Source organism: Lathyrus oleraceus, chromosome 4 (assembly GCF_024323335.1).
Source record: "Lathyrus oleraceus cultivar Zhongwan6 chromosome 4, CAAS_Psat_ZW6_1.0, whole genome shotgun sequence".
NCBI lineage: Eukaryota > Viridiplantae > Streptophyta > Magnoliopsida > Fabales > Fabaceae > Lathyrus > Lathyrus oleraceus.
The window spans coordinates 355,463,333-355,476,073 of record NC_066582.1 but is presented as its reverse complement, the minus strand read 5'-3'; the positions used below and the strand labels follow the sequence as shown (position 1 = coordinate 355,476,073).

Here is a 12,741-nt window from a genome sequence, read left to right as displayed (position 1 = left end):
CGTTGTATTTTAAAATCAATTTCTAAACTTTCCACAGACAGATACAACTTCTCCTATTTCAAGGAGAAATCGATATCACATTATTTTAGCTTTTACTGTAAACTTTTATTATTAAAACCAGGAAAATTCAGACTTAAAAATAATTCATGTTATATTTATAAATGTTACAACTCAACAAAACACCATCGATATGACAGTCTTCACATTCCGAACTCAACAGATTTAGCCGGACATGTTAAAAACGTAAAGCATGCAGTATTTACATTTCACGTCCATATTGCAAAAATAATAAAAAATAATATATATATATATATATATATATATATATATATATATATATATATATATATATATATATATATATATATATATATATATATATATATATATATATACACACACACGCACACGTAAACTTAATAAAGAAAAAAGGAAAAAGGGAAGTAACCTGGAGTAAATAAACTTTGATTAAAATAATACACTGCTCCAAATGGAAACTTTATCTGGTATAAAATGCGGGAAAATAAATTTGCTGCTAAAATTCTGGCAGGATTAAAATTAACTAGCAACTACAATGGTTGTAGAAAGTAAACTCCGAGCTCCAAAACTTAAATCTAAAAGGAGCAATATTCCTCAATGTGAGAGAATAATTGCTTTTACAATAAATGATTTTTCTACTCAAAATAAGTTATGATTCTTACAATAAACTTGGATTCTTACAACTATCGTAAAATGGACTATTTATAGTGTCAAATTCGTGCCAATAACTTATGAAATCATGCATAGGTAGTGGAGATAATGGGGAAAAGTGCAACGACTGATTTCCTTGAAGAGGGCGCAAAATCTAGGTTGGCCTAACATGACGGGCATCATGTTGGTGATTGGATGTCTGTCATGAAGTTGGGAATGATGTCGAGCATCATGAGCCTGACGACCTGCCCATCATCCTTTTGAACTTAGTCGACGACTATCAGCACCCTGTCGACTTGCTCGTCATCCACCTCAAGTGCAAATTCTTCAGTTTTGTTGACTTTTCCATGATGGGTTGATCATTTGGGAGGATGACAACCATCATGTCTCTGGGGAGGTTGTTCTGACAACAGGATACATGTAATTTTCTCCCATTTTTATCATTTTTCATTGTTTCTTCACACGAAAGCTTCTTGTAACACCCCTTTTTCTACCCCAAAATACTTAACATATAATCAGAGTAAATAAGCACGCATATAAACAAAAGAGTGTCACATCGACGTTTTCGAAAACTAAAAGCTTTCAAAAATCAAACATCATTCCTCATCAATATACAATACACCTGGTCATTTAAAATAACACATTTCAATTATCATGAATATTCAAGAATATACGTTTGCAGCGGAAAATAATGAATACTCATGTATGTCATAAAATGATCCATGTCCCATACCATGATCATCTCTCAATAATCACCTCAAGAAAAAAATAAAACAAGTAATAACATAATGCATATCCAAATAAGATTTGAGTTCAATACTACTAATCTACCCAGGGTTACATGACCAGAGCATTGACTCACTACTTAGTCTCTAAACTGAAACACGAAACCTCTCCAGCTAAATCTCGAGTGAGTTACCGTCCACTTACTTCCGCAATACTACTCTGGAGTATCTGCACGATGCCATGTAAAGCAACATTCAAACAGAAGGGTGAGAATTCAAATCATTATGAAGAAGTATAGGCACAATGATTAAATCAACAATTAAAGGAATTCATCACACTTCGTATAACCATGTAATTAATACTAACCAATATTTATTTCACAGGTTTCAAGCATACATCAAAACTCAAGGAGTATAATATTAAAATCCAATACTATATTCCCAAATATACACATAACTACAATTATCACCTAATCACATATTTTGCCAAATTATGTATCCAAACATCACCAAATTCGATTACCATATCTCATACACACATCACAATCACATCAATACATACACTCAATTATCACATAACTCTAATGTGACTCAATGCAAGACATGTGACTCTATGCATGCAGTACCTCAATGTGAACCCAACGTTTCACCGCTTTCCGATTCAATATCTAGAATCCAAGCCACGCTTCCGATCCGGACAAGATCAAAGCCACTACGCCTATTTCCAATTAAGGATCAACGTCTGCTACGCCTATTTCCACTCAAGGATCAACGTCTAATACCATGTGAACCCACAGTTTCACCACTTCCACTATGAAGCCGACCATGCCATGAATGAATGTACAAATACCAACAACATATGCAATTAAGATCATCTCTACCATCTTAACATTCCACATATCACCATAATTCAACTCTATGAATTATCCACCAATGGTACATATACACATTCATAACAATATATCATTCACAAATATAGGCTAATTATCAAACACGCAGACTAGATTTCATCTCAAATGAATACAACTTTTAAAATCTCAATTTTTCATTTTTGCACAGCAAGTAACCGGTTAACGCTCGGTGGTAACCGATTAACATAAAACAGAATCAATTTCCTACGCAGATTTTCAAGCAAGTAACCGGTTAACATAAAAACAGAATCAACTTCCTGCGCAGATTTTTAAGCAAGTAACCGGTTAACGCTCGGTGGGTAACCGGTTAACACAAAAATAGAATGCAGAATTTTCTGCGTTTTTCATCGTTGGAGGACTTTCGGACCTCCGATTTCGATTCCGTAAAAAGCCAAACATTCAGAAAATTATGACTCATACAATACTCTAAGTATATAACGTTAATTTGCAGTTTAACACAATCAAATCACCACAAATCAAGAATACTCATCAAAACCTAACAATTCCAAAACCATGCAAATTAGGGATTTCAACCTAAACATATTTCTACCCATTGACCTGATCATACTAACCCATAATAATAAGGATTCTCCCCCTTACCTCTTCAATTTTCTGGAAACCCTAGCTTTCCTCTTGTTCTTCCCCTTTTCTCCTTACTTTTCCTCTTCTTTTTCTTTATTGCCGTCAATTGATCAAATGAATCCTACTTCTCACTCTCCTACCTCTTATATATAATATTATATTTGGGCTTAAAGAATGATACCTCTAATTTAATTATTAGGCCCAATAATACCTAGTATTATAATATCTCTATTTAATTCAAATCAATTAAATCAACTCAATATGCACACCAAGTTAATTAATTCAATTATTCATTATATCTCATATCAACTAAATAATTAATTAACACACCAAATTAATTAGTATAATCAATTATTATATTACCTAACAACCAATTAATTAATTAACACTCTAAATAAATAAAATAAATTATAATAATAATAATATAAGAAATAAATACTAAAATTGGGTTGTTACACTTCTAACCACTTAATGCATGAAACATGAACATACTATCGACATGATATTGTAAAAAGGACATAAAAACTACACTAATATGCATGTAAATCAAGTCGAAAACAAGATACTTTTCCGAGTCATCAAACTCCCTCACACTTAAATATTTGCTTGTCCTCAAACAAGCTAGCTAACATGATAAAACAGTGAAAATGCAGTTATAGATAAAAAAGGACTTATGAAACATAGTTAGACACGGTCATCCTTGATCGGCCGTATAATTAGGGTGTGTCCATATTCATGTTCAGAGCCCTCGTAATCTTCTCTTAGACATCTATCTCGAAGGACAAGTGTTGGGGATCTATAAGCTATCACCATTTGGCAATCTTTAAGGACTTATAGGCCTTATGAGCTATTGCTATCTGACGGTCTCTATGGACCACTAGGGCACACCCATTCCTTGGTCGACTTTGCTTCCTAAAATTTAGGTGACCTAGTTTCTTGCATATTATGTTTTGATCAGTCCAGAACAATTACTATAGATCCAAATACATTAAAATGAGTAGAAAGTAAAATGATTTATGTTTGGAAAGATTTTTACAAAAGTGATTCTAACTATAAATTTCAGTTTAAAAATAACGTTTAAACTCAAAAAGTATAAATCTTAAATTAATTAGAACAATTTTAAAAATATATATATAATCAATTGTAATTGATGGCAATTAAAATCAATTTACAAAATTATATACATTGTGAATCAATTTTGTGCGAGTCAAACGTGAAACCAAACATATTGAGAGTTGTTTCTTTCTTTGTAATTGATGGCAATTAAAATCAATTTACAAAATTATATACATTGTGAATCAATTTTGTGCGAGTGAAACGTGAAACCAAACATATTGAGAGTTGTTTCTTTCTTTGTCTCCCCTTTTTTTATACCAATGAAGGAATTTTATTGACCCTCATCCAAACAAAAAACAAAAAACAAGCGGTTTTTGTAAACACTTAAGAACCATCCAAATTAAGCACAAGCAAATAAACAAGGAAACATCATTGTACGTATTGGATTCTCTTCATCGGTTCCCTTCCCTTTCCCTTCACTAACCAAAAACACGCTCCTCTCAAAATTATAAGTACTCCATTTTCAAATTGAGATGAGTTTGAGTATGAGGTACTGCTGCAGCAGTTACGGTCTTCCACCACTTCAATCTTGCAAAATCCCGAGTCATACCCATCATGGTAAGCATGCCAATTTACTTGCATATTGATATTAAATCTGCTGATTTTGTTTGTTTTAAGCGCTTAATTTACCTATTCATTCCAAATGCAACTTCAAACTTCTTTTCTTTTTATACTCTTTCGATATAGACAGCCATATTATTCCCACCAACACGCTCACAGAACCTACTCAACATGAAAATTCTCTTCGCCCCAACTCAAAGATTAATACCAATACTGTTATCACATTCATTGCTGGAATTACAGGTAATGCTCATTGTTATTATGATGCTTCTAATTGCAACTTGCCTCCTCAAGGCTAATTACAATGTTTAAAATGTGAATTAAATCCGTCGTTTGGATGACATGTTAATGGTATATGAAATGTAACTGCATGCTCTTTTGTGTTACTCATTGTCATTTTGTCAAATTTTCTTTATTTACAGCCGCACAATTGGTTGCTCCAGTCACCGCGAAAGCTGTAAGTCTAAATAACTGTGTTCCTGAGAATCTTGAGGTGTTTCTATGTCTTTTTGAATCCGGAACAAGAGTTATGTGGTTTTGAATCAGGAAATGGCTGGTTCTGTGTTTGCTTTAGCTGAGGGAACCCTTGGTGACTGGTTTGGAGGCATTCTATTTTCAGCGGGACAACAGGCCAACGAAGCAGTTTTGGACCAACTATCGTCCCTAAGTTTCACTAGGTGCACTATAAGTTCCTTTCAACATTTTTTTATCTCTATCTTTTCCTCACATAATTTTAAACTAGTGTTTATGGTTTTTTACCTGCTTCTTATTCCTCTTTACAGTTTGGCTGTAATTTATGGGGCAGGGCTTGTAACTAGCCTTTCTCCCTGTACACTTAGTGTCTTACCGCTCACTCTCGGTTACATTGGTAAGCTTGCTGCTGTTTTGCATTTTTTCCGTGTCAATTTTTTTTTAAATGCCTAAAATCTAAATCTGTTGGAATATCACAGGGGCATTTGGCTCTGGTAAAAGTAGAGGACAGGTAATATCTTGCCACCCAAGTTACCCTATGTGACCTTAATCTTCTTATCTCTTTTTATTGCCCTATTTAAAAATTGATTTCCTCTTATTATTATTGTTGAGTACTAATGCAGTAACGGATATGTTATTAGGAATTATTGAGTAGGAAAGTGTAGGTTTCTAATCCTCCATGTTTACACGAAGGATATGGCCTTATTCTATTTATGAGTGTCTCGTGCTACTCACATAGAGTCTGAGTTCTCACTAGGAATGATGTCTACTTACTTCCTGCAAGGTTATTGGAGATTCCGTTGCATTTTCATTGGGTCTTGCGACCACATTAGCGCTACTGGGTGTAGGAGCATCATTTGCAGGAAAGGCTTATGGACAGATTGGCCAAGGATTACCTTTGGGTGCTTCTGGTTTGGCTGTAATTATGGGTCTGAACCTTCTTGAGGTAGTGAAACAATTTCTTTTCCACAACTTCATATTCTAAACGTGACAAACTTTCAAGTTTGTGCTGTCAAGTTTCTATTTTGTTGTTTAATTTCCCTGTGCTTGCAATAATACTCAGAATCTAACTCTCAGTTTGCGGTGTTATTATTCACTAAATTTTTCGAAGTCATATTTTTCACCCTTTTCTAAATAAGATCTTTACATCTTGTAAAACAGTACAGTTCTTAGGCCTGTTAAAGCAGTCTTATAATTTTCTGACGACATAGTTTCTTTCGCTCTTGACTACTAAGATCAAGTTATGTAATCAAATGCTCAGGTAATCTTTACATTAGTTACTTTAAGCTCAGTGCATTTTCATCAGAGATAGTCTGATGCGTGCCATCTATGTTTTGCAAGAAGACATTCCCCAAATTTCAAAGATTTTTAGATTAAGCCACTGACTCACTGAATCTAGTTCTTATAAGTTAACCAAACTATAAAAACTTTCTCGGGTAGAATTTTTGGCTGTTGTATTCACCTTGAGAAAAATATTTCAGATCATTGAATTACAGCTCCCCTCATTCTTCGATAGTTTTGATCCACGTTCAGTGGCTGCCAATTTTCCATCAAGTAAGTCAATGCTCTAGTGCTCACTTCTTTTGTTTTTTCAGTGTGTATTTCAATGTAGAGAATTTAACATGAAGGAGTTCTACTCTTAGGTGTGCAAGCATATTTGGCTGGGCTTACATTTGCATTAGCTGCCTCACCATGCAGTACACCTGTTCTGGCTACCCTTCTGGGATATGTCGCTGCATCCAAGGTACTTCGTGTTAGTAACCAATATTGCTTCTTGATGGAAACATTTATATGATGTGTTGGAAAGAGAACCAAGGGTAAAACAGTGCTATTTGCTTATTAGTTTCGGCTTAAAAACTCACCGGTCAAGTAGATTTTGTTGGTTGCATTTTAAATCTAATATGTCAACTAACCTATGTTTGTGATATTTTTGCACCCGATGACAAATGGCTTTCTAGTGCATTGAATATTTGATCATGCAGTTTTGCTGCATATCAAGAAATATATGTATGAATCGTGGTTACTAATATATTATAATACATGTGAGTCGGGTTTTGATTGGATACAAATCCCTATTGTTTTTATATTCCTGACATGAACTCTGTCTTGAATCCTGATTCATTCAAATGAATCATTACGAAAACTTAAGTGTAGTGAGCCATAGATTTTGTTAACTTTGCCTCCAATGAATATTTCTTTACAGAATCCAGTGATTGGAGGCAGCTTGCTTCTGACATACACAACAGGATACATTTCTCCCTTACTTTTGGCTGCTTCTTTTGCTGGGGCCTTACAGGTTCATAAACTTTTTTTTTTTGGTTTTATAGAGTAACCTTTAAGATATATCTCTCTCTCATTGAAACAATGTTTCTCATTCAAATTCAAATCTGTATTGACAGAGTTTGCTTTCATTTCGCAAGTACTCAGCATGGATCAATCCTGTAAGGTACTATTTTATTTTGAATTTTCATTACGCACTTGAAGGTAGCACTGCTGTTCCCCCTTACACATCATCACACACTGACTACTTGGTAGTTTCAAGAGTATCCACTTGTTAATTGAATAACTTATATATTTTTCATGTTTCTGATTTTTGCTTGCTCAACAGCGGAGCAATGCTGTTAGGAGGTGGTGTATATACCTTCTTAGATAGGCTCTTCCCAGCCACAATGGCAATGTAGAAAATCCTGTGGCTCTTTAATATGTAGTGATCTTTTACTTGAAAACAGTTACGTATGTGTTTGTGTATATTATATATATCATACAACTAACTACTCTTAAAAGGTAAATTCAAATGAGTGTAAATCCTTTCTCTTGACCCTCATAGATTCAAAATTCAGATGTTTAGGCACATAAGATAGAAACTCTTGAATGATGTTGCCACAATTAGTATTGTTACTAAAAAATAAGTAGTGCACAAAGTAATCAAAACCAGAAGAGTTATCTAAAAATACATTTGTGTAGGTTGATGATATCATCATCACATGTAACAACAGAGAACTCACTAAATCACTTGTATCTAAGCTACACTCAATATTTTTTCTAAAGGACGGCAACTTGATTATTTTCTAGGCATTGAGGTCAAAAATAAATCTAATGGCTCTTTGTCACTCTTTCAAGGCAAATATATCATAGATCTCCTAATCAAAACTAATATGATTGAATTCAAATCCCTTTTTTTCTCTTATGGTTGTTGGTCTAATCATCCGACCTGACGTTCGTTTTGTTGTCAATAAGGTGTGCAATTTATGACTGCACCTCTTTGACTCTCATTGGCAAGCTGTCAAACACATCGTGAGGTATCTCAAGGATACTATTTCTTGTAGCATCCATCTTTAGTCTACCTCTATTTCTCCTATATATCTCGATGCTTTACTGTGATGTTTATTAGGGTTCTGACCCACATGACAGGTGCTCCACTCGGGGGGTGTTTTTCTTGGCAAGACCCTCATATATCTGTGAGGGGAAAACAACCTGTCATTTCTCTCTCTAGTATTGAAGTTGAGTATTGAAGTTTGACCTAGTTACCTCTTAACCACTTTGGATTCAGTCCCTACTTCAAGAACTAGGCATCTCCTACTCACCTTCCACCATCTATTGTGATAATATGATCATAATTTCCCTTAACTCACAATCTTATTCTTCATGCTCGAACAAACCACATGAAGTTGGACATGTTTTTTGTTAGAGAATATGTGCTCAGCAAGCAGCTCCAAGTGTTACATATCCCATGTCATCATCAGTGTATTGTGTTGATGTTATGATCAAAGTTCTTTCTCTCACAAAGTTTGAAGAATTTAGAACCAAACTCACTGTGTGCGATTCTTGTCTATCCCTTTGATTTAATTTGCAAGGGTATTAAAGGAACTAATATGACATAATCCTTACTATAGCTATTGTGCACTAGTTGTACAATATACTTCCTATGTATAACTGATTCTAACTAATCTAAAAAACTTCTTAACATCTAGGAGCTAAGTAACTAATTCAGTTAACAATGTGAGTCTATAAATAGAACACATTTCGTTGTAATTCTACCAAAAATATATAAAATAGAAAAAATGAAGAATTAAGTTAAGAATTATATCTATCAAATAAGAGAGTTTCTTATCCCACCCTATGGGGTGGGAAAATACCCTATGGAAAATCGAAAATGCCCCTCATATTTTGAAGATACATCTCCGGGCACACCATACACCACTTTTATGATGCACCAAACGAGTGTCACCCTAGATTAATACAAAATTATTTCAGAGATACATCTCTGGGATTTTTCAACAAATATATTGATAGTTGAGCAGCTCAGTGGATTTACCGGAGATGCATCTACGGAGGTTTGGGGTGGGATTTTGAAATTTCTGTCAACTTTGCATGTCAGATATTTTCAGAGATACATCTCCGAAATAATTTGATTAAACATTCACCTGCATGATCAAACGACCATACTTGTTTTCTACTCCAAACCTTATCAAAAACCCTTTCAATCTTAATCCATATTTTCATTCCAAATCTTCAATCTTGTGTTTCATCACATCAAAGGGAACAAAAGAAGCTGAAATTTTAGGTAAAGATAATTTATTTCAAGTCTCATTGCTGACATTAATATTGTTTTAAGTTTGAAAAACGTGCGTTTAATCTAGAGATGCCTCTCCGGAACCTAAATGAACTCATCCGAAAATGCATATTCGGTATCTGTCTTTATTTTAAGTCTCATTGCTGACATTAATATTGAGTGTTTTTTTGCAACTGTTTTCATTAAATATGGTGCACCCCAATATTTTCCCAAAACATGTTGTGTCTCCGGATGACAAAGTTATTATTGTGAATGTGGTAGATATTGGCAACCAATTTAAAATTGAACAACAGTTTGAATCTCATGATCACATACTTCAATGGATTCGTATAGAGGCCTCCAAATTGAGATTTGGTGTGGCAACCAGAAGGTCCGATAATGGTTTGGAAGGTGTGCATTTGTGAAAATGATATGCGAAAGAAGTGAGAAATATGTTGAAAGCACAACAGTTCTTGACCAGGTGAAGCAGAAAATTGTTTTTGCATTGACCGATCAAGTTAGACACCTTGGGAATACAACAACAAACCGAGTTGAGTCTGCCCATGCTACATTGAAGAATTGGTTGGGAAGTAGTAAGGGTGATTTGTGTAGAGATTGATACTATGTGAACAAAATGATCTAGAACCAACATAATAAGATACATACATCACTTGGTTTGAGCATCGCAGTTTTGGAACACGAATTTAAAGACAACAATCTTTATTCTTAGTTGGTTGGCAACATATCTCGAGCAGGTTTGATTTATATTTTTCACAAAGGTAAACAAGTTAATAATGTAGGATCCGATAGCGCAAAGTGTAGATGGACAATTGTGAAAATCTATGGTCTCCCATGTGCTTGCCTTATTGCAAAGAAGGTGAAACTTGATAGTGCATTAAGGATGAATGAAGTTTGTAATCACAGAAAAAGGCTTAGGTTTGATGATGATGGTGTCTTGAAAGACGGTAAATTGAATATCTCTATCTTGGCCAAATGGAAAGTAATACAAGAGATATTTTTGAAAATCGATGACAATATGAAACTCCACATCAAAGAACAATTGACGAAGATTGCTTATCCGAAAACCACTAACATTGAAACCATTCTCTCAACAAGTAAAAACAAAAGGTACTCCGAAGAAGCTCAGACCTACACCGAGTGACAACTCAATGACGCAGTCTCCTTCGTATTTTGGACATGTTGGCAAAGTTTTATCGGACTCATCAACTCCAAAATCTCAAAAAAAGTATTTTTAAAGGAGCTCGCATTAGCAAACGACTTCCTTCACCGTCTCCACAAAAAATTTCATTCATTGATGATATGTTGGTTTTTATGCACAAATACATCAAACGGATCATCAATGATGAGGGTGACGGTAATTGCGGTTATCGAGCTATTTCGGATTTACTCAGTAAAGGAGAAGATAATCACACATTTGTCTGCTATCAACTTATCCGTGAGTTGAGGACCCATAAAGAATCATACACACGGCTTTACGGAAAGAAGAAAAACTTTGATGCAATTTATGAGTCTATTGTTCCTTGCATTAGTGGACCGGTACCGGAGGAAAAATGGATGCACTTCCTTGAAATGGGTCTTCTCATAGCAAGTGTGTATGATATAGTGTGTATTGATCTTACACGATACGGTTTTTCGAAAATATTTTTCCCACTACGCACCGTCCTACCTCAAAATCCAAGTGATTGTATTATGTGTATTGGGTGACTTTCAAAATCACGATACTTTGTTCAAGTTTATTTGAAAGCAAGATGCCATATATCACTTACACCAGTGGAGTGGACGACTCATTCAACAACAAAAGCCAAGATTTGGTCGGACCAATTTGTGGAAAGGATGCAAGAGTTTGAGAAATTGAGTAACAATGAAAGAGAATCAAATGCACAAAAATCAAAGGGGGTACCACTCATACTTATAAATTTAGCCGACGACAAATCTTTCGTTTAGTTTTAGTTTTTCGTCATCAATTAATTTTATGTAATTTTTTATTAATATTAATAAAGTGTAATATTTAAAATTTCAAATATTTTAATATATTTTGATATTTTTCAAAAAAGTTGTCCATTTGTCAAACAAAACACATAGATTTTGTTTTCAACCTAATTTAGGAGAGGTTTCGGAGATGTATCTCCGAAATAAGATGATAGGGTGGTACCGAAAATGTATCTCTGAAACCAGCACTGATACATGATAGAATTTTTTAGGTCCACATTTGTCTACAACTTCTATAAATTTAGGGTTTTTTTTTATTTCATACAAATAGAAAATGTCTCAAATGTCACAAATAAATATCATTTGGTATTTCGCAAATGTCTCATTCTCTAGCGCGACTCTTGGACGAAAGTTTAAGTTGAATGAGTACACCTCTTTTGCAGATCTGCAATACAAAGTACATAATCTCCTACCTTTCGGAGATAATCGAAAAATTATGAAGTTTGAGTACCGTTCACCGTCAATTAATAACGATGGCAAGATTGCGTTCAACAACTACGAGCTCATGACGTATGCAGATGTAAGGGCTATGTGGAATATATTTTTTCGTTTCGAAACAAAAGTTATGCTCGAGTTGGAAGCGACGATTTCAAGATCGATCGAAGATATTGTGAAAATGTTGAAGCGTCCACCTGGATATTGAAATGTAATGTTTCATTTTATGTTGAAATCGCATATGTAATGTTGATTTCATGTTATGAATGATAATTTTATTTTGTTAAAATATAACTATTTGGTTTTCTACTTTTGTTTCTGTTACACATATATTACGAAGATTCATCTACGAACATATTTTAGAGATGCATCTCTAGGTTAAAAAAATCCAACTCCTATGACGTCACTTAAAATTGACATATGTTGTGTGTGCTTGGGTGCGTCCGGAGATGCATCTCTGAAATCTGGGGGCATTTTTGTATTTTTACGTGGTTCATTAGTAATATATATGGTGCATTAAGAAATACCCATCATTTAATAATAGAAATATAATGGTACTTTCTTATGGCACCCTATGGGTGGAAAAACACCTTATAGAAAACCGAAATTGCACCTCAGATTCCGGGGATGCATCTCCGGACGTACCATGCACCAACGTTATGGCGCACCAAATGAGTGTCACCCTAGA

General features: G+C 34.4%; 1 protein-coding gene across 3 annotated transcripts; it reads left to right on the top strand.

Annotated features, from left to right (window-relative positions):
• Positions 1-4,257: 4,257 nt before the first annotated feature.
• LOC127075454 (cytochrome c-type biogenesis ccda-like chloroplastic protein) lies at positions 4,258-12,364 on the top strand. 3 transcript variants are annotated; one of them, XM_051016916.1, is made up of 13 exons: positions 4,258-4,582; positions 4,712-4,828; positions 5,008-5,042; positions 5,132-5,262; positions 5,368-5,453; positions 5,536-5,567; positions 5,841-6,002; positions 6,538-6,610; positions 6,700-6,800; positions 7,260-7,352; positions 7,456-7,502; positions 8,294-8,355; positions 8,468-8,927. In XM_051016916.1, the coding sequence occupies exons 1-12, from the start codon at positions 4,498-4,500 to the stop codon at positions 8,352-8,354; spliced, it is 1,023 nt and encodes a 340-aa protein (XP_050872873.1). In that variant the 5' UTR covers positions 4,258-4,497; the 3' UTR covers position 8,355; positions 8,468-8,927. The 3 variants fall into 3 exon arrangements, with proteins under 3 accessions (XP_050872873.1, XP_050872874.1, XP_050872872.1); XM_051016917.1 differs by lacking the exons at positions 8,294-8,355; positions 8,468-8,927 and adding an exon at positions 12,002-12,364 and having other exon boundaries at positions 4,259-4,582; XM_051016915.1 differs by lacking the exons at positions 8,294-8,355; positions 8,468-8,927 and adding an exon at positions 7,665-7,874 and having other exon boundaries at positions 4,260-4,582.
• The last annotated feature ends 377 nt before the right edge of the window (positions 12,365-12,741 follow it).

Bases quoted from the DNA above. Each gene is read 5' to 3' on its own strand.
- LOC127075454 (XM_051016915.1), top strand. From the start codon at position 4,498: ATGAGTTTGAGTATGAGGTACTGCTGCAGCAGTTACGGTCTTCCACCA. The intron at 4,583-4,711 runs GTAAGCATGCCA...CTTTCGATATAG, and splicing joins CCCGAGTCATACCCATCATG to ACAGCCATATTATTCCCACC. The intron at 6,801-7,259 runs GTACTTCGTGTT...ATTTCTTTACAG, and splicing joins GATATGTCGCTGCATCCAAG to AATCCAGTGATTGGAGGCAG.